This window comes from Lynx canadensis, chromosome A2 (genome assembly GCF_007474595.2).
Source record: "Lynx canadensis isolate LIC74 chromosome A2, mLynCan4.pri.v2, whole genome shotgun sequence".
Lineage (NCBI taxonomy): Eukaryota > Metazoa > Chordata > Mammalia > Carnivora > Felidae > Lynx > Lynx canadensis.
The window spans coordinates 147,002,889-147,024,269 of record NC_044304.2 but is presented as its reverse complement, the minus strand read 5'-3'; the positions used below and the strand labels follow the sequence as shown (position 1 = coordinate 147,024,269).

Here is a 21,381-nt window from a genome sequence, read left to right as displayed (position 1 = left end):
AAATAAATAAATAAATAAATAAATAAATAAATAAAATAAAATAAAAATATAGAGTTTTACTTAAGAAATGAAAAAACGAAATGACATACTACGTTCCTAAATGGAAAAACTCAATGTTGTAAACATCTCAGTTCCCCTCAATTATAAATTTAATGTAATCTCAATCAAAGTCTCAATGGTACATATCCATTTTATTCTTTAAAGATTATAAATAATCTCTGCGTGGGGCTTGAACTCACAACCCCAAGAGTCGCATGCTCCACTGACTGAGCCAGCCAGACACCCAATATTCATTTATCTCTTGTCATGTAATTGAACAAATTGGTTTTTAAAAAATGAGTAACACAAGAATATCCAAAAGAAAGTAAACATTCTAAAAATACATAGTAATTATAAGTTTGATATTAGTGGGGGAAAAGGAAGATAAATTACTGAAGCAGAAAAGTATATCCAAAAATCTCAAGATTCAGAGGAATTTACCTACCACAGGATGAAGGTAACATTTCACTTCAGTAATGACAGAACAAAGTAAAGGTTTTAAACATACGATCTACTGTGTCTTGGGGACCCCTGCAACCTTTTCAGGATGTACCAAGTGGTCAAAACCATTGTTTATAATAAGACTAAGATTTTATCATTATTTATCATTACATTTTTAACTGTGCTGACATTTGCACTCTTGGTGAAAAGACAATGGTGAGTATAACTTCCGACACATCAGCAGTGCCATGAAAAGCAGTAGCATGAAAATGTGTTAGTATTCTTGATACAGTAGAGACTGCACTGTATTCCTCACCATCATATACTCGCAGTTAAAAAAAGTAAAATACAGGGGCACCAAGGTGGCTCAGGAGCTAAGGTATACTAACTACATCAGTTGGTTAAGCGCTCGACTTCAGCTCAGGTCATGATTTCACAGTCTCTGGGTTCGAGCCTCACATTTGGCTTTGTGCTGATAGCTCAGAGCCTGGAGCCTGCTTTGGATTCTGTGTCTCCCTCTCTCTCTTCCCCTTCTCCACTTGTGCTCCCTCTCTCTCAAAAATAAACATTAAAAAAAAAAATGTTTAAAAAGAAAAGCATGGGGGGGGGCCTGGGTGGCTCAGTCAGTTAAGTGTCTGACTTTGGCTCAGGTCATGATCTCACGTTCGTGGGTTTGAGCCCTGTGTCAGACTCTGTGCTGAACGTTTGCTCAGAGCCTGGAGCCTGCTTTGGATTCTGTGTCTCCTTCGCTCTCTGCCCCTCCACCGCTTGCACTCTGTCTCACTGTCTCTCAAAAACAAGTAAATGCAATAAAAAAAATGTTTAAAGGAAAGAAAAGTACAGGGTCACCTGGGTGGCTCAGGCTCAGTCGGCTGAGCATCCGACTCTTGATTTCGTCTCAGGTCATGATCCCAGGGTTGTGAGATCAAGCCCCGCATTGGACTCCATGCTGAGTGTGGAGCCTGCTTAAGATTCTCTCCCTTTGCCCCTCTTCCCCGCTCACTCTCTCTCCCTCCCTCTTTATTTTTTAAAATAAAAAAAATTTTTTTTTAAATTTTTTTTTTTTCAACGTTTATTTATTTTTGGGACAGAGAGAGACAGAGCATGAACGGGGGAGGGGCAGAGAGAGAGGGAGACACAGAATCGGAAACAGGCTCCAGGCTCTGAGCCATCAGCCCAGAGCCTGACGCGGGGCTCGAACTCACGGACCGCGAGATCGTGACCTGGCTGAAGTCGGACGCTTAACCGACTGCGCCACCCAGGCGCCCCTAAAATAAAAAAATTTTTAAAGGACAATTCATTTAAGAATGTCTTTGATGACACGATAAAAATTTTTAATAAATTCCTAACATTAAGGACAAATCTTTTTAATATTCTGTGTGACAAAATGGCAAGTACACATAAAGCACTTCCACTATATACCAAAGCATGGCGGTTACCTCAAACAAAAGAACCCGTACAGCTGTTTGAGTTATGAGCTATAATTGTCATTTGTCCCCACCACCACCAATAGGATACAATTTCCTCTTAAAAGAAAAAGTTATAGGCAATCTATGATTATTGAGTTTGGGGTATATGCCAGATATTTATCAATCATTTCAAAGAAAACAACTGACAATATTTGTTGCCAAGGATAAAGTTCAAGCTTTCAAGGAAAAATGAGAATTTCAGAAAATTGGTATCTAAGGTTGTGAATTTAACTACTTTTAGGCAATTTCTGATGAGACTGATGGTGATATATTAATGACCATGATTTTTTTAATATTACAGAATGAAATGTTTCCACATTTGGGAGATCTGCATAACTCAGTAAACTGTATTTCTAAATGAACAATGAATGATGTTATAAAACCATGCACGGATAAAAGACTAACTCAAAGTGTAAGATAAGCCAATGGGTTTTAATGTAACACTAATATGGTTCAGAATGAATAATGTAACTATTCAGAAGCTAACACCTGTCAAGTTTTAAGTATCAAAACAGAATAGCCATCATATTTGACATCAAACCTATTGATTTCCAAGTCCACTGCTCTCTTTTAGCACATCATGCTCAATGAGGAGCTACGTCAGATGACTTCCTATCTGTGTGAGTGAAGAAACACAAAGGCAGTAGCCACCAGTTATTAGGATATATGACTGACTATTAGGATGTTTAATATGGCTTTCAGTTTACATGTGCAAACGACAAAAATGTCAAAAAGTTTTATACCACTGAATACTAAATTATCATCATTGTTTTGGTGTTCATTCCTTTATGTAGCAGTACCATTTAAAAAGTAAAAAGTTGATCTATTAGATCACAGCAATAACCATTAAGTAGTAGGAGTCAAAATAAAACAGGATTCTAAACCCAAGGCCAAAAGAACATATAGTCTCTAAGTATAACCAGACATTAGTTAGTAATTTGAAGTTCCAGGTCCAAGTTCAATAAGATTTGGAGGAAAAAAAATATCTTAATATATCTTACTCAAGTCCCAGTAAAATGTTCACTTTATTAAAGACCTTTTAGCAATTGTGTTTTAGTGAGATTTTGTCTATATACTGGATGACCCAACAGAAATATTTCTAGACTAATATTAGTTATAATGCTTAAAACCTTTCAGAGAACAAGAAAATCATATATTAAAGATGAAGAGTATAATTTTTTAACAAATTGAAGGGCTCTATAAAGAATAAGCAGAGTAATGTACACTCAAATTTTACAAATGATTTTTATAGCATTAATAATTCTAATAATACATAATAGACATACTACACATTGTATTTCTGAAATCTAGGGGGCGCTTGGGTGGCTCGGTTGAGCATCCAACTTCAGGTCATGATCTCGCAATCTATGGGTTCGAGCCCCATGTTGGGCTCTGTGTTGACAGCTCAGAGCCTGAAGCCTGCTTCGGGATTCTGTGTCTCCCTCTCTGCCCTTCCCCTGCTCGCGCGCTGTCTCCCTCTCCTCAAAAATAAATATTTTTTTAAAAGTTAAAAAAAAAAGAAAAAGAAATCTAAATGTGATCTGCAGCTTGAAGCACATGTTCTTTGCTCCCCAATGAAAGATGTCTTTGCTCCCACCTCAAATAAAGGTTAGAAACTGCTAATACACATCCTAAGGCTAAGAGTTTGCATCCTAGGGCTCAACCATCAGTTTTCCTCATGGCACAATCAGACACGGATATGATCAGGATCAGTGCTTCCCAACCTTCTTCATAATGACATGCACAAACAGTGATAATGTTTATGGAAAACAAGGATAAGAGCCTGCAGGCTCTTGTTACTCTAGGATCAAGGCGGGGTGGGGGGGGGGGTCCACACCTCAACACAATGAAATGCATCTGTGACACATTCAGTGTGCTTTAGCAGTATCCCTTAGGAAGCTCTTAGCTAGATGGCTAAAACAGCTGTTAGAAGATGACAGTAATTTTAAAGTTCTGAAAGATCATCTTAAAAGTTCAAGACTAACCACTCTGAAAGGATGCATCTATTCTCTTATAGAATTAATAAGTATACAAAACATCTAGCACAGTAACTGGCATGCAGTAAGTGCTCAATAAATGTCAGCTATTATTATTATAAGCTATTACTACTATATTAATTTTCCTCTTAATAGTACACTTTTTAAAATGTCACCTTTCCACATGCTTTCGTAAAGGGCCACCATGAGGGCACTCACACCCGTCCCAGACTTAGTATTCATTCTAGACTTCTAAATACTTTTGAGGATCCAGAATGCAGGCCCAATCCAGCCAGAGCTGAAGCTTCTCCCTGAAGCCCCCACAACTATCCAGGCTGCAAAAATCCAAAAAATCCACAGAAATCCAAGTCATTCTAACAATTTATGCCAAGCAGGCAAACAAATATCTGCTAAATCACCACCAAGAGACAGCTACACATCACAAGTGCTTTTTCAGAATGACCTTTTAAGAAAACAGTTATAAACTAAAAATACTAACCTAATAGTTTCACATTTACCTTATTTTCAAACAAAACATATCAAGAGAATGTTGAAAAGACTAGAAAGCAAACACACAGCTGACCATTACTAACATCTTTTAATAGAAAAGAAATATGAAGTTATCTAAATATTAATATCCTAAATATCAAGAGTCAGTAAGTGTATAATCACTTGAAAAGCTCAAGTTAACATTTGCCTGAAAACCATGAAACTAACCCAGGGTTAAGTAAAAGGCATCATTATACTCTGTAATTAAAGGCTGACAAAAAGGGCTGGAAAGAGGTCCAATTTCTTGTCTTTGGGCAGTTGAATGTCTAACTCATCCAGAAGAGACCTCTGTTTTACAAATTTTTAAGAAACTATGCAACTTCCCTAAATAGATATTTATTCACACTTCTTCTAATGACAAATACTAGAAGACTGAGAGCTATAGCAGTACTATTTTCCTTAAATGTAAACCAAAGACTGTAGGTATCATGCAAAAAAGCACAAATAAAGCACATAAAAAAAAGAAATTTCATTTTGTATGACGAAGCAAAATAGAAACCGAAGAAGTACTTTATAGGAAAATATAAGGTATTTCACTACTTGTATGTCTGAAACACGTAACTATGCAAGGGCTGTAGGAGCCAGTGGTCCACAAACTGAGGAAAGCAGTACTTGGTTAAAAAAAAAAAGAAAAAAGGACCAAGAGTTAAACATAGTAAAAAAATCTGCTTCTTCATAAATTCTCATAGGAAAACAGGAAATAGGTTTTTATTTACAATTATTCATTATAATAACAGAAACTATAGTTATAAAAGAAAGTAGCACAGTGGATAGCCCAAATATCCTTTTTTTTTAATTAAAAAAAATTTTTTTAATGTTTGTTATTTTTGAGAGAGAGAGAGAGAGAGAGAGCGCGCGCGCACATGAGCAGGGAGGGGCAGAGAGAGACAGAGAGAGAGACAGACAGAATGTGAAGCAGGCTCCAGGCTCTAAGCTGCCAGCACAGAGCCCGATGAGGGGTTCAAACTCGTGAACTGCAAGATCATGACCTGAGCCAAAGTCAGACGCTTCACTGACTGAGCCACTCAGGGGCGCCTGGATAGCCCAAATAGTCTAAGAATAGCTTTCCCTGTAGAGTAGTCTTTATTAAGACCTTAATATATTCTTTTTGCCCAATAGAACTATTTGATTCAATGAAATGAACAGGCCACCTCTTGATAGGTTGGCAATGACAATGAGGTACACTACTTGTTCCAAAAGAGGAACTGTTCTCTCAAATCAAAACATGGGATTCTAGCTTTTATTACTATTATTCTCTGAAGGATCGAATTCACTCTAATTTTAAGATAATATTGTCATAGTTATGCAATATAGATACAAATTAAAATTGTCAAGTCCTCAACTTTTCTACCTTCTAAATAATAAATCCTAAAGAAAAGCAAAATAACCCTAAAATTAATAATTTTAAGGAAGCATTACAAATACTGTCTTAAGCTAAATAAATACATGCCTTAGGCAGTATTTTTTAAACATTACAATGCACCATATTAGTGGGCCATAAAATTAGTTTAATGAGGAAAAAAAGACAAAAAACAGAACAGGAGGGGCACCTGGGTGTCTCAGTCAGTAAAGCGTTAACTCTTGGTTAACTTTTGGTTAACTCTTGGTTTTGGCTTAGGTCATAATCTCACGGCTCCCGACTTTGAGCCCCACATCAGGCTCTGTGCTGACAGTGCAGAGCCTGCTTGAGATTCTCTGTCTCCCTCTCCCTCTGCCCCTCCCCAACTCACACTGTCTCTTTCTTCAAATAAATAAATAAAGTTAAAAAAAAAAAAAAAGCAGAGTAGGAAATAGCCAAAATATACTGCCTTAAGGGATTCATCAGTATTTAGTTTAGAATATTATAGCTTTACAATTTGATGAATCCTCTATGAAACAATCAAAGCTGAAACAAGTCACTTATCTCATTAAACCTTTTTTCTTTTAAGTTTATTTATTTATTTTGAGGGGGGGGGGAGAGAATCCCAAGCAGGCTCCACAACGTCAGCACGGAGCCTGAAGGGGGGCTCAAGTCCACAAACCTGGAGATCATGAACTGAGCCGAAATCAAGAGTTAGACGCTTAACTGACTGAGCCACCCAGGTGCCCCTCTCATTAAACCTTCTAAGAAAACTTTCAAATGAAAAAATATTTGGAAAAGGTCCCACTTGAAATAATTGTCATTTAGTTATAGATGTATAAAGTAAGGATCAGAAAACTTTTTCTGCAAAAGGCCAAGCAGTAAACATTTTGTCTCTTGCAACTATTCAACTATGTCTTTGTTGCGCAAAAGCAAGATACAGACTTATATAACCAGTGAATAACAAGTGTGGCAGTGTTCTCAAAATGTTTTAAAAAACAGGAGTCCTGAAGGATTCAGCTCAGCCCACAGGCTGTAGTTTGCTGACTGATGGTATGAAGAATTTATTTCTATTTCAGAATGCTGAAAACCTTACCTATTTTAATGAATCGACAAGGGAACATCTGTTCATCAATTTTATGCTTCAAGGTGAATGTTTCTTTGTTATAATCATTCTTTAAGCCACTGTGAATAAAAATAAGGTTATTAAACACACTAAAACAAATTCAGATCTTAAGGTTAAACAAAATACATGACCAAGACAATGTAAAGTAGTAGTTGAACATGAGAATATAGGTCAAAACTTGTACATTCACATCAACTGCATTGTAACTGTGTTCTCTTAGTTATATAAAGGTTGATGAAAAATGTTCAGTGTTAATTAAAGGATGTGGCTACAATGCAGGGAAATGTGTGATAGGACCTAGTATTCTTAGTGTGTAACTGAAAATGACATAAAATATGTAAGCAGTAAGAAAAAAATTAAAAATAATCACACTCACATCTGTCAACTTAGAGCCAAATATTAGAAAATTCTGATTAAGATGCCAATAATGTTCCTTTTATAGCTCAACAAATTTTCAAAGACAACCTTACTCCATTAGTTTAATAGCATCCACTTCACCCTAAATAAAAATAAATCCATATCACCTAATATAAACAACTAGGATTGAAACACAAGTATTTATGGGAAAGTCACTTACCTTCAGGTTGCCTTATGTCCTAAAACACTTTCATGACTTAAATCAAATGCAGTATAGATGTAATATTTACTCATATAAAATGCTGTGCTGATGGGACATATTATATCATAAATACATTCTAAAACAATATGGTTTTAGTTGCCCACTCTACTGGCTATCTGATTTTTCATGATCTATGGGGCAAATTAATACTTTCATTCCTCATGGTCTATGTTGTGAAAACTCATATTTACTGAGCTCCTTCCAAGTGGCAGGTACTGTGCTAGTCTTATACCTTTTCTCTTTCTAGTCTCTAATTTTTACTAAATGACCAAAATATTATTTCTGGATTAGGGCAATTGATCTTAATGTTTTGGATAGAGTCTATAATTTTTATAGCAAAGATTTTTATTAACGCTGAAAATACCACTGAGGTCATTTACAGTTCAAAAATAAGACTGAAAAATAAGTAGGAAAAAAGAAACCCAAATTTTATTCTTTATTTTTTAGTAACAATATTTAGTAGTGGCTGTTGGTTAAAAAAAAAAAAAGCTAACTCAAGCCACAATATTAAAATAAGGCACTAGAAATACAATAGTAGAAATATTCTTTTCTCCCTTGAAAGAAAAAAATCAAACCATGCAGATTTAGCCACAAAGAGACAAAACTAAGACGACAACTTGTTTAAAAGAGAACTCTTTCTTCCCCATAACCATAACTCACCTGGACAACAACTCTGTCATATTTTCTTCATTCATTCCACCGAAGACTTTAAATTTTTTCAAATTGCAGACATGAGTTTTCTCATATTTTCCAAATGTGATGTTCTGGACTATAGCAGGCCTTTCAAGTTTCAGAATCAAGTACTAAAAAAAACAAAAACAAAAAAACTAAGCAAGTTATATCCTCCTTTGTTTAGAACAGTTAGACAACTTTAGAAGTGAAACCTTTGGACAGTTAGCAGAAGAATGTGTAAGACCCGTCCCATCCATCCTGCACTGATAGACTGTGTTTTTAAAGCTGACGAAGAGAATTCAACAGCCCTGTATAGGCTACCATACCACCACCACTTTCTCCCAGCTAACTACATCATCCTGAACACTGTAGATGAATGGGGGAGAAAGGACTAGTAAGCTAACTTCTAATCAAGGCATGCCATTCAGTAAAAGATATACAGACTAAGAATTACCAAATAAAACAAGATTAGATTGCAAAAGCAGCAATCACATTTTCTCATCAACTATATTCTGAGTGGTAAAATGTTAAACCTAAAAACAAACTTAGGGGTACCTGGGTGGCTCAGTCAGTTTTAAGCGTCAGACTTCGGCTCAGGTCATGATCTTTGGGTTTGTGAGTCTGAGCCCTGTGTCGGGCTCTGTGCTGACGGCTCAGAGCTTGGAGCCTGCTTCAGATTCGGTGTCTCCCTCTCTTTCTGCCCCTCCCACGCTCTGTCTCTGTCTCTCAATAATAAATAAACGTTAAAAAAAAAATAAAATAAATTAAAAAATAAACTTAAGAGGGGCGCCTGGGTGGCGCAGTCGGTTAAGCGTCCGACTTCAGCCAGGTCACGATCTCGCGGTCCGTGAGTTCGAGCCCCGCGTCGGGCTCTGGGCTGATGGCTCAGAGCCTGGAGCCTGTTTCCGATTCTGTGTCTCCCTCTCTCTCTGCCCCTCCCCCGTTCATGCTCTGTCTCTCTCTGTCCCAAAAATAAATAAACGTTGAAAAAAAAAAATTAAAAAAAAAAAATAAAAAATAAATAAAAAATAAACTTAAGAGATTTACTATCTACCCCTGCCAATTTTTAAAAATTAAAAAACCTGGACCTACTGTAGATATGTCTAATGTAGCTCAAGATTTCCTGTTATACACTAAATAAAATGGAGTCAATTAGGGAATACATTTTACATTACGTAGATTGTTTCATTTATAAAAATCAAGAAGGAAACTACTACTGGTTGAGTATATGGAGAAAGAAGTATTCAGGAAAATGATTCAGATGGCTTTTGCAGTGGCTTCATGCTAATAGTGGGTAATACAGGTGACAAATGTAGAAGAGTAAAATTGGTGGTTGGTCCTACTTCCTACCATGCACAGAAAATGAACTCAGAATGGATCAAAACCGATCCAAAATCAGTCCTTTAGAAGCAAAGATCTAAATGGAAGAGCTAAAACTATAAAGTTCTTAGATGCAAATAGAGGTAAACATGAGATTCTGGATTTGGCAGTGATTTCTTAGATATGATATCAAAAGCACAAGCAACAAAATCTAAAATAAATTGCCCTTTGTTAAAATTAAAACTTTTGTGCATCAAAGGATACTACCAATAAAGTGAAAATACAACCTACTGAATGGGAGATACTCCTCTATTGCTTATCTGTTCTCTAGCATACAGTTAGTTGTATCCTTAAGAAACTTTGAATTAACAAAAATCATATTACCATACCTATTACTTTGATATGGATAAAAAGAATAGCAATCTCAAGTTTTCTGTGGCAATTTTGATAACAAATTTGAATTGCTACCTAAAATGTGAACAATATATAAATAGTTGTTACGGTGTAGTGGTTAAAGCCTTGACTTTGCAGTCAGTGAATCAGTAGAGAGGCTTTTAACTTGAAATAACAGAAGGTCCTATTTTAGTGGGTTTAAACAAATCAAATCCGTCCTTCCCCTCTCCCCCAAAACTAGAGTTAGACAGCTTCTGGTGAAAGTTGAGTGGCTCACAATTGGCTGACTCTGAGATGCTCTTGATTTGTTTTTAAATTTTATTTAAATCAAAGTTAATTAACATAGTGCAATAATGGTTTCAGGTGTAGAATTTAGTGATTCATCATTTACATATAACACCCAGTGCTCATCCCATCAAGTTCCCTCTGTAGTACCCATCACCTATTTATCCGATCCCCCACCCACCTCCCCTGCAGCAACCCTTAGTTGATTTTTTTGTTCATGATTGCACAGTGGTTGTTTCAGTTTCAGATAGCAAAGAGGTAGCTTTTTTTTTTTTTTAAAGCAAAACTGTAACCCCACAGTAAACTTCTGCTTAAATCTCAGAATTCTGTCATGTATCTACCTTTGGCAGGAAGGTGGCTAGGAAAAACTGGGTTGAAAATGGTGGTTGGGTCAGCCAACCAACAATATCAACCAGACTGATTTTTAAAGTCACATCTGTCCGTGATTAGTGTTGTAATGATGGTTAAGTTAGCCTTTCTAAGCCAAAATTTCCTCATCTTTAAGATAAGGATAAAGAGGATACTTATTATTATTAAGATACTACTTCTAATTCTCTTATTCCTACTAAAATGAGAATGCATGTAAAAATCTGAGCAATGTGCCAGACAAGGGAGTTTAGTGCTCACAAAATGTTAACTCTGATTTTATCATCATCATTATCATCATAATCTTTCATGTCAACATCAGCTTCATTCTTTTGTGGAGGTAAAATTGACATTACATAAAACTGATCATTTTAAAATGTGCATGTTAGTGGCATTTAGTACATTCACAGTTTTGTGCAACTATTCTACCTAGTTCCAAGGTATTTTTATCACTCCATAAGGACGCCTGAGAGTGTCTCCTGTTTCCCTTAACCCAGCTCCTGGCAATTACTAATCTGCTTTCTGCCTTTGTGAATTTACCTGTCCTGGATATTTTGTATAAATGGAATCCTATAATACATAACCTCCTATATCTGACTTCTTTCCCTTAGCATGTTTTTGAGGTTCATCCATGTTGTAGCATGTAACAGTACTCCATTCCTTTTTATGACTGAAGAGTATTCCATTTTATAGAAATGCTTCATTTTGTTAATCCATTTATCAGTTGATGGGCATTTAGGGTTGTTTCTATTTTGGCCATTGTGAGTAGTACTGCTCTGAACATATGTGTACAAGTGTTTGGATACGTTTTCTCATTTCTTTGGAGTATACACGTAGGAGTAGACCTTCTGGGTCGTATAGTAATTCTGTGTTTAACTTTTTGAGGAACTGCCAAACTATGTTCTGTATCATCTGCACCATTTTCATTTCCACCAGCAATGTCTGAGAGAGTTCCATTTTCTCTATGTCCTCACCAACCATCATTATTTTCTGGGTTTTTTTTTTTTTGTTTTTGGTTTTGTTTTTTAATTATAGACATCTTAGTGTGAAGTTGTATTTCTTTGTGGTTTGAATTTGCATTTACCTGATGATTAGTGATACATCTTTCTATGTGCCTGTTCGTCTTTTATCTTCCTTGGGAAAAAGGCTGTTGAGGTCCTTTGCCATTTTCAAATTGGGTTGTCTTTTTTGTTGTTGAGTTGTAAGAATTCTTTATATTTCTGGATACTAACCCTTATTAGGTTTATTATTTGCAAATATTTTCTCCCATTCAGTAGGTTGTATTTTCACTTTATTGGTAGTATCCTTTGATGCACAAAAGTTTTAATTTTAACGAAGGGCAATTTATTTTAGATTTTGTTGCTTGTGCTTTTGATATCATATCTAAGAAATCACTGCCAAATCCAGAATCTCATGTTTGCCTCTATTTGCATCTAAGAACTTTATAGTTTTAGCTCTTCCATTTAGATCTTTGCTTCTAAAGGACTGATTTTGGATCGGTTTTGATCCATTCTGAGTTCATTTTCTGTGCATGGTAGGAAGTAGGATCAACCACCAATTTTACTCTTCTACATTTGTCACCTGTATTACCCACTATTAGCATGAAGCCACTGCAAAAGCCATCTGAATCATTTTCCTGAATACTTCTTTCTCCATATACTCAACCAGTAGTAGTTTCCTTCTTGATTTTTATAAATGAAACAATCTACGTAATGTAAAATGTGTTCCCTAATTAACTGACCCCATCTCCATCTTTCTCATTAACCCACACTCCCTCTCATTCCTGTCTCCTCCTTTCTCTAGTCATCCTTTAAAGTCTCAGTTTAGATGTCAGCCTCCCCTGACAGCTGGTTAGGTACAATGTTGTAACTAATATTAAAAATGAGTTTTTATACATCTGTTGTGCACCATCCATCACTCCATATATGATACCCTGAAATCCAGCAGGAAGTTGTTACATATATACAATTTTATTAATAACTAAATCAAATTTTTGTTATTAAAAAGTTACGTAAACAGGGGTCCCTGGGTGGCTCAGTCGGTTAAGCTCCCAACTCTTGATTTCTGCTCAGGTCATGATCTCACAGTCATGGGATCGGGCCCTGCAATGGGCTCTGCATTGAGCGTGGAGCCTGCTTAGGATTCTCTCTCTAACACCTTCCATGCTTGCTTGCTCCTCCACCCCACCCCCAAAAGTTGCTTAAGGAAAATTTAAACTCTCTAATCGGAAGCAAACCATAATAATTTGATAGAAACCCTTCTTAGGTAAAAATTTTAATGTTTGGGGCACGTGGCTGCCTCAGTCAGTACAGCATGCAACTCTTAATCTCAGAGTTGTGATTTCAAGCCCCATGTTAGGTATGGAGACAATTAAAAAACAAAACAAAACAAAAAACTGAAGCAACCTAAATGCTCTGGGAAATTAGTTAAGCTTAATAAAATATTTTTTGAAATTTTAATTTTCAATCACATTTGGCTTTATTCATAATGAAATAATAATTCCCATTTTCCAACTCTTGAATATAAATGCTGAGTAGTGTTACTATTAAACAATGTTGTCCTATAGTTAAATAGGTTTTCATTAGTTTTAATTTGGAGAAATAACTGCTGTAGATATAGCAATACAAACTAAAAAAATTTTTAAAAATTGAAGTTCATTAAGAACAAACATTTTAGAAAAACTACTTTAGAACCTATTAGAGGGGGCAAGAGGGGGCTGCCCCAAGATGGGCCACTATGGCATAAAGATTATTTCAAGTTAAAAGTAATCAAAACCTGGGGTGCCTGGATGGCTCAGTCAGTTAAGCCATCTGACTCTTGATCTGGATTCTGGTCATGATCTCAGAGTTTGTAAGACAGACCCCTGTGTCAGGCTCTGCGCTGATAGCTCAGGGACTGCTTGGGATTGTGTCTCTCCCTCTCTCTCCCCCTCCAGGCTTGCTCTCTTTCTCTCTCAAAATAAACTTAAAAAAAAAAAAAGTAATCAAAACCCAGCAGATACAGGAAAAGCTACCTCCCCCTCAACTGCCAAAATTTACATTGGAAAGGAGCACCTGTACCAGGAAGAGAGCGCTATTAACAGAAACTCTCCTTTACCTAAGGAATTTATCTGCCTAACAGGACAATCTTGTTCTTCCAAACATCTCTTTTTCTAAGGTCTCCCCATTATATCCTCAGGCCCTACCCCTCACCTCAGCTCAAATAAGCTTCCTGGTTGCCTGTCTTTGGAATTTCATGTCTGTGTGGATGCCCCACAGGTATACCTATTAAATTTTATTTTCTCCTGTTAATCTGTCTCATGGCAATTTGATTCTAAGTCCAGTTAGAAGAACCACAGGGCAGAGGAAGGTCTTCCTCCCTGATCCTATATATCAACCTTTGAATTGTGAGTATATAAATATTAATACATTAATTTTATAATAAAACATAATGTACCACAATCTCTTTTCCAAAAGGGGGGGGCACACCAAAAATTCAGCCACAGAATTAAGCAAGCAATGAAAAAAAAATTTTAATGTTTAAAACTTGTTCACAATTTCAAACTTAAGACATTTTTTCAATGTGAGAAAGGTGATTTTAAAAATCATTTTTAATCAGGGGCACCTGGGTGGCTCAGTCAGCTAGGCGTCCGACTTTGGCTCTGGTCATGACCTCATAGTTTGTGAGTTCAAGCCCCACACTGGGCTCTGTGCTGTCAGTTCAGAGCCTGCTTCAGATCCTCTGTCTCCCTCTCTCTCTGCCCCTCTCCTGCCTATTCTCTCCTCTCTCTCTCAAAAAGAAACATCTAAAAAAATGATTAAAAAAATAAAGAAGAGGGGCGCCTGGGTGGCTCAGTCGGTTCAGCATCTGACTTCAGCTAAGGGTATGATCTTGAAGTTTGTGAGTTTGAGCCCCGCATCGGGCTCTGTGCTGACAGCTCGGAGCCCGGAGCCTGCTTCGGATTCTGTGTCTCCCTCTCTCTTGGCTCCTCCCGTGCTCGCACTCTGTCTCTTTCTCTCTCTCAAAAATAAATAAACGTTAAAAAAAATAAAAATAAAAAATAAAGAAGAATTGCTGAATCAAATATTTGCGTACATCTAATATACTTATATTTTTTTTTCTAAGAGGCAGAGCCCTACGAAGAACTGAGTAAGACAAATGTACTCTCCACATGGAGAGCCTTTGCCAGATTATATTTCAAAGACTGTAATAATTCAGATTTTCAATTTCAGATTTTCAAATGTATAGGTACCCTTCTTCCCAAATTCCTGCAACAATGAGTGTTATCATTCTTTGAATTATCTCTATAGACATTTTAAATAATCTATTAGCTAAAAAAGAAAAACACTATAAAACTTGAATATGACATGAAAAGGAAATATCTGAAGGCACAGAACACCAGAGTGAACAGAAGCAAACTCTGGGGGAAGTGCATGCTCGCTGACGAAGGGCAGCCAAGCAGGTCCTAGCTCCAAAGCTTTTAGTGTGCAGCGAAGTGCACTCTTAGAGCAGACACAGCAGCAGTCAGAAAGTAAAGAAACCAGGAAAGTAAAGTTGGGGACCCATGAAAGTTGAAGAAAGTGGTATTTCAAGGTTCTCCAGAAAAACAAAACAGAAACAGGAGGCTGAGAAATCCCATAATATGTGATCTGCAAGCTGGAGAAGCAGGTAAGGGAATCCTCCAACCCCAGGCAAACCTTGGGATAACTGCAGTCCTGGCCTACACCTTGAGTGCAGCCTTGAGCCAGAACCACCCAGCAACGTCACTCTCAGATTCCTGACCCTCAGTAACAGTGTGAAGTAATAAATGCTTGTTTCTAACTGCTAAGTTTGGGGTAACTTATTACACAGCAATAGATAATACAGCATCCAAGGCCAAAATAAATATTAACAGTTCCATTTATTAAGTAGTTAAGTCCAAACAGCTTAATAAGCGTTTATGTACTGACAACTTAGTAGCCATTTGAAAAACAACAGACATAAATTAAAACAAAAATATTTGTATTTCATTCCTAGATAAATACAAGTACCTACTAATGTGCTTTGCGTGCCTGCTGGACAGCGCACAATGACGCAAACATTTGAATTAGACTAGAATCTATCTACCACTCATATTTCCTAAACCACATTGATTTTTTATGTAATAATTCTTTGTTTGTTTGTTTGTTTGTTTGTTTGTTTGTTTGTTTTATCACAGCAAACGAAATTCTCAGCCAACACAGAATTTGCCATGGCACCACTGAAAGGGAAATACAGAAATTAGTAAGACCGAGTGCTACTTTTCAAAGATCTTACTTACAATCTAATGAAGAAAATACACACTAACAACTAACCACAACACAAAGTAGAATGAAAGGATATGAAAAATTTGAAAAAAGAAAAAAAGGATTTGACATTAACTAGTAATAGAGTAATACTTCCATTTACCCATCACCTTCAGAAAATGAGGCTTCCAAATAATACAAAATATAAAATTTGGAAATCTAGAAATAAAACACTTTTTGGATAACCCTAAAACCTTATTTTTATTGATGAAGAAATACAATCCTAGAGACATGAACTCTCAGACTTCAAATTACATAGAGTCAACAGTAGATTATTTACAACAATATGAGATAGAGACAGAAGGGATATAAAACACAGTTAAGGGGTGCCTGGGTGGCTCAGCTAGTTAAGTGTCTCTTTAAAAAAAAATTTTTTTTTTTTTTACCATTTATTCAGTTTTGAGAGACAGAGCATGAGTGGGACAGGGGCAGTGAGAAAGGGAGACACAGAATCTGAAGCAGGCTCTGAGCTGTCAGCACAGAGCCTGACGCAGGGCTCGAACTCACAAACTGAGATCATGACCTGAGCCGAGTAGGAAGCTTAATCGACTGAGCCACCCAGGCACCCTCACGTCTGACTCTTATTCTCAGCTCAGGTCATGATCTCATGATTCACGGGTTAAAGATCTGAGTAGGGCTCAGGGCTCACAGCCCAGACCCTCCTTGGGATTCATTCATTCTCTCTCTCTCTCCCTCTCTTTCTCCCTCCCTCCCTCCCTCCCTCCCTCTTCACTCACGCGTATGTGTCCACTCTCTCAAAATAAACAAACATATAAAAAATATTTAAAACATATTGGAGAGACTATAAAAGCAATAATTTCCCCTACCTTTTCTTCCTTGTCAAAAATAACACCCACTCAGAAAAGAAGAGAGGCAATATTCATTTTTTGCATTTGGTTACTCGTTAGCAGAAGGCTTAAAAATGTATACATATGATCTTACATTTTTCAAAGTGTTTTCACAAGCAATTTTCATCATCTGGACAACTACCACCAAGTCAAAAGCTACCAAAATCTCTGGCCTGGATTATTGCAATAGCACTTTTTACCTCTGAATATATTATTTAGTGTATTGTCTTTCTCCTCAAGAAATAAGCTCCATGAGAGCAGAAATTTTTGTTGTGTCCTGCTTAGACCTCACTGATTTTCCTTAGTGATAAACCCCAAACACCTACAACACAGTCTGACCTATTTATAGCAGCCAGTAAATCTGTACCTACTGAATTCAATGAATGAAAGCTACAGACAAAAGGTGAGAAGGTACTGCACACATAATTCCTGGTCCCTGTTGTACACAAACCTACCTCTCTCAGATATTCAATCAAACACTAACCTAGTGAAAGTAGTACGGATAGATGTAATTATGTTTCCAGATAAGTTCGTTTTAATTAAAACAGAGATTATCTGGGTGGGCCCACCTAATTGTGTGTCCTTTAACTCTGAGTTTAGAGATCAGAGACAAGAAGTCAGAAATTCAAAGCACAAGAAGGAATCGATGCACCATTGCTCGTTTGAAAATGAAGGGGGGCATGTGGTAAGGCATGTGGGCATGGTCTAAGAACTAAGAATAGCTCTTAATTTATAGCCAGCAAGAAAACAAGGACTTCAGTCCTATAACCACAAGAAACTGAATTTTGACAACAAAGCTCACTGTCTTCAGGGCCAGCAGATGAGAACCTAACCAATATCTGGATTTCAGCCTTATGATACTCTGAAGAAAGAATCCCACGTGGGGGATTGTAACCTAGGAAGTGGCTTTAAACTAAATCTGTGATTTGTTATAGAGCAATACCAAAATAATAATAGAGGGACCCACCATAATGAGGACAATGTTAAAATCACAAAACCACATAAAGCTTTAAGATTTAGAGTCTAATTCATCAGAATTAGAACCAAAGTTCCATTCAGGGGCGCCTGGGTGGCTCAGTTGGTTAAGCTTGGACTCTTGATCTCAGCTCAGGTCACGATCTCACAGTTGGTGAGATTGAGCCCCGCGTAGGGCTCTGTGCTGACAGCACGGAGCCTGCTTGGGATTCTCTCTCTCTTCCCCTCTCTCTGGCCGTCCTCAGCTCACACACCCATGCTCGCTCATTTATTTTAATAAATAAATATTTAAAAAACGTTTAAAAAAAAGAATAAAGGGTAAAAAGTTTAATTGGGGTCCTTTCTGGCAAAGCTTCAATGGATAGAGAAATGAGGACAAGAATGAAAACCATTATTATTTATTCCAGTAAGTAAAACTGAGGAAGGTATGCAATATCTACTGAAATATACACTCTAAATATAGATTATTATCTATTTTTCCAATAAAGACCCCTAAATGTTACACTTTTGTTTTTCTCTTTTTTCTTTTTTTACACTTTTGTTTTTCTATTTGTTACTTAGATTTTTCTATCTTTTCCATCACGACACTTTGTCAGTTGTTCTGTTTGTCAGCTTGCTGTTAATGTGCCTATCTTTTATAGCTGTGCCCCCATACACAAAGTTACATCCAGTTGCTGAAAAGTGAAGAAGTAACTAACTAAACAGAGTAACTTAAAATCAATGTCGATTCTAGGAAAGGCCCTCAGGACCTAAAATTTCATCACAATGATTTTGGTTTTTCAGAGTCCTCTTTTTTTCCTTTCTGATTCTCAGCTCTGTTCAAAACATGATAAATGAATTATTAGATCCCATACAGTCACTCCTCATTATTTGTGGATTCCATATTTGTGAATTCCCCTACTCACTAAAATTTATTTTCAACAACAAAATCACTACAGATTTCAATACCTACAGCACTTTCAGAATCATTTCCAGACATGTGCAAAGCGACAAAAAAGTCTGAGTTGCCCAATGCACTCTCGCCCAGGTGAGGTCAAACAAGGGACACTCTGCCTTCTTGGTTTAATTCTATCATACAGTAAACAAGCGTCCTTTACACCGTCTACTTAGTGCCATATTTTTTTATATTTTTGTGCTTTCTGCTGATCTTGCTGTCTACAATGATCCCCAAGCAGAGTGCTGAAGCCATGTCTAATGTTTCTAAATGCAAGAAGGATGTGATGTGCCTTTCAAAGGAAATAGGTGTTAGGCTGGGGCAGTGATGTCCCCCTCCCTAAAGAATTTCAAAGTTCCCTGAGCCCCTGGGGAATTTCAATCCCTCCTTCAGTGCCCACCTGGTTTTTAAAGCTCTAACGAAGAGACCACTGCACTCCCAGAGCAGCAAAGGGAGCACCTAGAGCTAGTGAAACTAGAGTCCTGGGGCGCCACCTCTACGTGAAGCATTTCTGAGTTCTCAGGACCTATAGGAAGGCATATATGGGGAAGTTTCTTAGAATATGTTCAGTTTTCTCTGGATAAACCTAATTAAGACAAAACCTTAGCTTCCTCAGAGGTCTGCCACATGCCATCAGGCAGATCGTGAGAATGACTGTGGAAACTCTCTGGCTTCACCTTGGCAAGACTCACTCATATTGTGATTCATGGTCTCTGGACTCTTATTTCAAGCTTCGTTTCATTCAGGCATTAAGTTATAGTGCTATGGCTGTAGTAAGTTCAATGCTAATGAACAAATAATATACATAAAATAAGATATGTGTAAACAGAAACACACATAAAGTAAGGTCATACACCGTTTGGTAAACAGGAATGTTACGACCAAAGGCACACAGGAATCTAACCCTGTATTTCCCCTAGAAGCAATGGCTCAGTATTCACTAATGCAGTGTTCATGCCGATTTTATAAAATATAACTATTGTAAATTACACAATCAACTACCTATTAAACCAAAACACATTAGAAATGGAAATACTTTTCAGAGTTTTAGGGCACTAAAGTAGCTAAAGTACATGCACCAAACCTTTACAATCACCATATACGGTTATGGGGAGATTTAGAATAATTAAAAACAAATATGGAGAAATAGAGGCAATTCTCATACTAATTATATGGTACCACTTCATGAAATAAGGTTTCTCCTTATCCAAAATCAAAATAATAGAACTAAGTTATATATCCTAAGTAGTGCTTTGAAATAGGCAGGTCAAGTAATAGTTTATTATCAAAATAAGCTACAAAGGTAAGTAATTGTATGTATCTGTCATATAAATTATTACTAGCAATTATTTTTCAGTGATCTATGACAATAATATTTCCACTTTACATAAAGTATATTTTACTTAATTTTAAATTTTTATTTTAAAAAAAATTTTTTTTAATGTTTATTTATTTTTGGGACAGAGAGAGACAGAGCATGAACGGGGGAGGGGCAGAGAGAGAGGGAGACACAGAATCGGAAGCAGGCTACAGGTTCTGAGCCATCAGCCCAGAGCCCGACTCGGGGCTCGAATTCATGGACCGCGAGATCGTGACCTGAGCTGAAGTCGGACGCTTAACTGACTGAGCCACCCAGGCGCCCCTAAATTTTTAATTTTTTTAACCTTTAACATTTCATTTCCCTATTTTTAGAGAGAGAGAGAGAGAGAGAGAGAGAGAGAGAGAGAGAGAGAGAGAACACACAGGCAGGGGAGGGACAGAGAGAGGGACAGAGAATCCCAAGCAGGCTCTATGCCATCAGCACAGGCCTGACATGGGGCTCAAACTCATGAACTGTGAAATCACGACCTGAGCCAAGACCAAGAGTCAGACACTTAACCAACCGAGCCATCCAGGTACCCCAATCAGTTAAGCATCACACTCCTGATTTCTCTTCAGGTCATGATCTGAACTGTTCATGAGTCCAAGCCCTGCATCGGAGGGAGCCTGATTGGGATTCTGTCTCCCTCTTTCTCTGTGCCTCCCCTGCTTATTCTCTCAAAATAAATAAAAATAAACAACAACAACAAAAAAGGGAAAGTGTTTCTGGAAAGTTCTTTTTTATTCTCAACTATAATCAGCAATTTTGGTTACTGTATTTTTCATTTCTATTTTGGTTTTTTTTTTTAATTCCCTGCCAAAATTTTCATTTTTTTTCAATAAATGAAGTTTATTGTCAAATTGGTTTCCATACAACACCCAGTGCTCATCCCAAAAGGTGCCCTCCTCAATACGCATCACCCACCGTCCCCTCCCTCCCACCTCCCATTAACCCTCAGTTTGTTCTCAGTTTTTAAGAGTCTCTTATGCTTTGGCTCTCTCCCACTCTAACCTCCTTTTTTTTTCCCCCTTCCCCTCCCCCATGGGTTTCTGTTAAGTTTCTCAGGATCCACATAAGAGTGAAAACATATGGTATCTGTCTTTCTCTGTATGGCTTATTTCACTTAGCATAACACTCCAGTTCCATCCATGTTGTTACAAAGGGCCATATTTCATTCTTTCTCATTGCCACGTAGTACTCCATTGTGTATATAAACCACAATTTCTTTATCCATTCATCAGTTGATGGACATCTAGGCTCTTTCCATAATTTGACTATTGTTGAGAGTGCTGCTATAAACATTGGGGTACGAGTGCCCCTATGCATCAGTACTCCTGTATCCCTTGGTAAATTCCTAGCAGTGCTAT

General features: G+C 37.2%; 1 protein-coding gene across 1 annotated transcript in view; it reads right to left on the bottom strand.

Moving 5' to 3' along the window:
- MKLN1 (muskelin 1) overlaps positions 1-21,381 on the bottom strand; it is a 188,514-nt gene that overhangs the window by 109,104 nt on the left and 58,029 nt on the right. Inside the window, 2 exon segments of the mRNA XM_030308458.1 lie at positions 6,910-6,998; positions 8,219-8,361. Of these exon segments, the coding sequence (XP_030164318.1) occupies positions 6,910-6,998; positions 8,219-8,361 (232 nt within the window).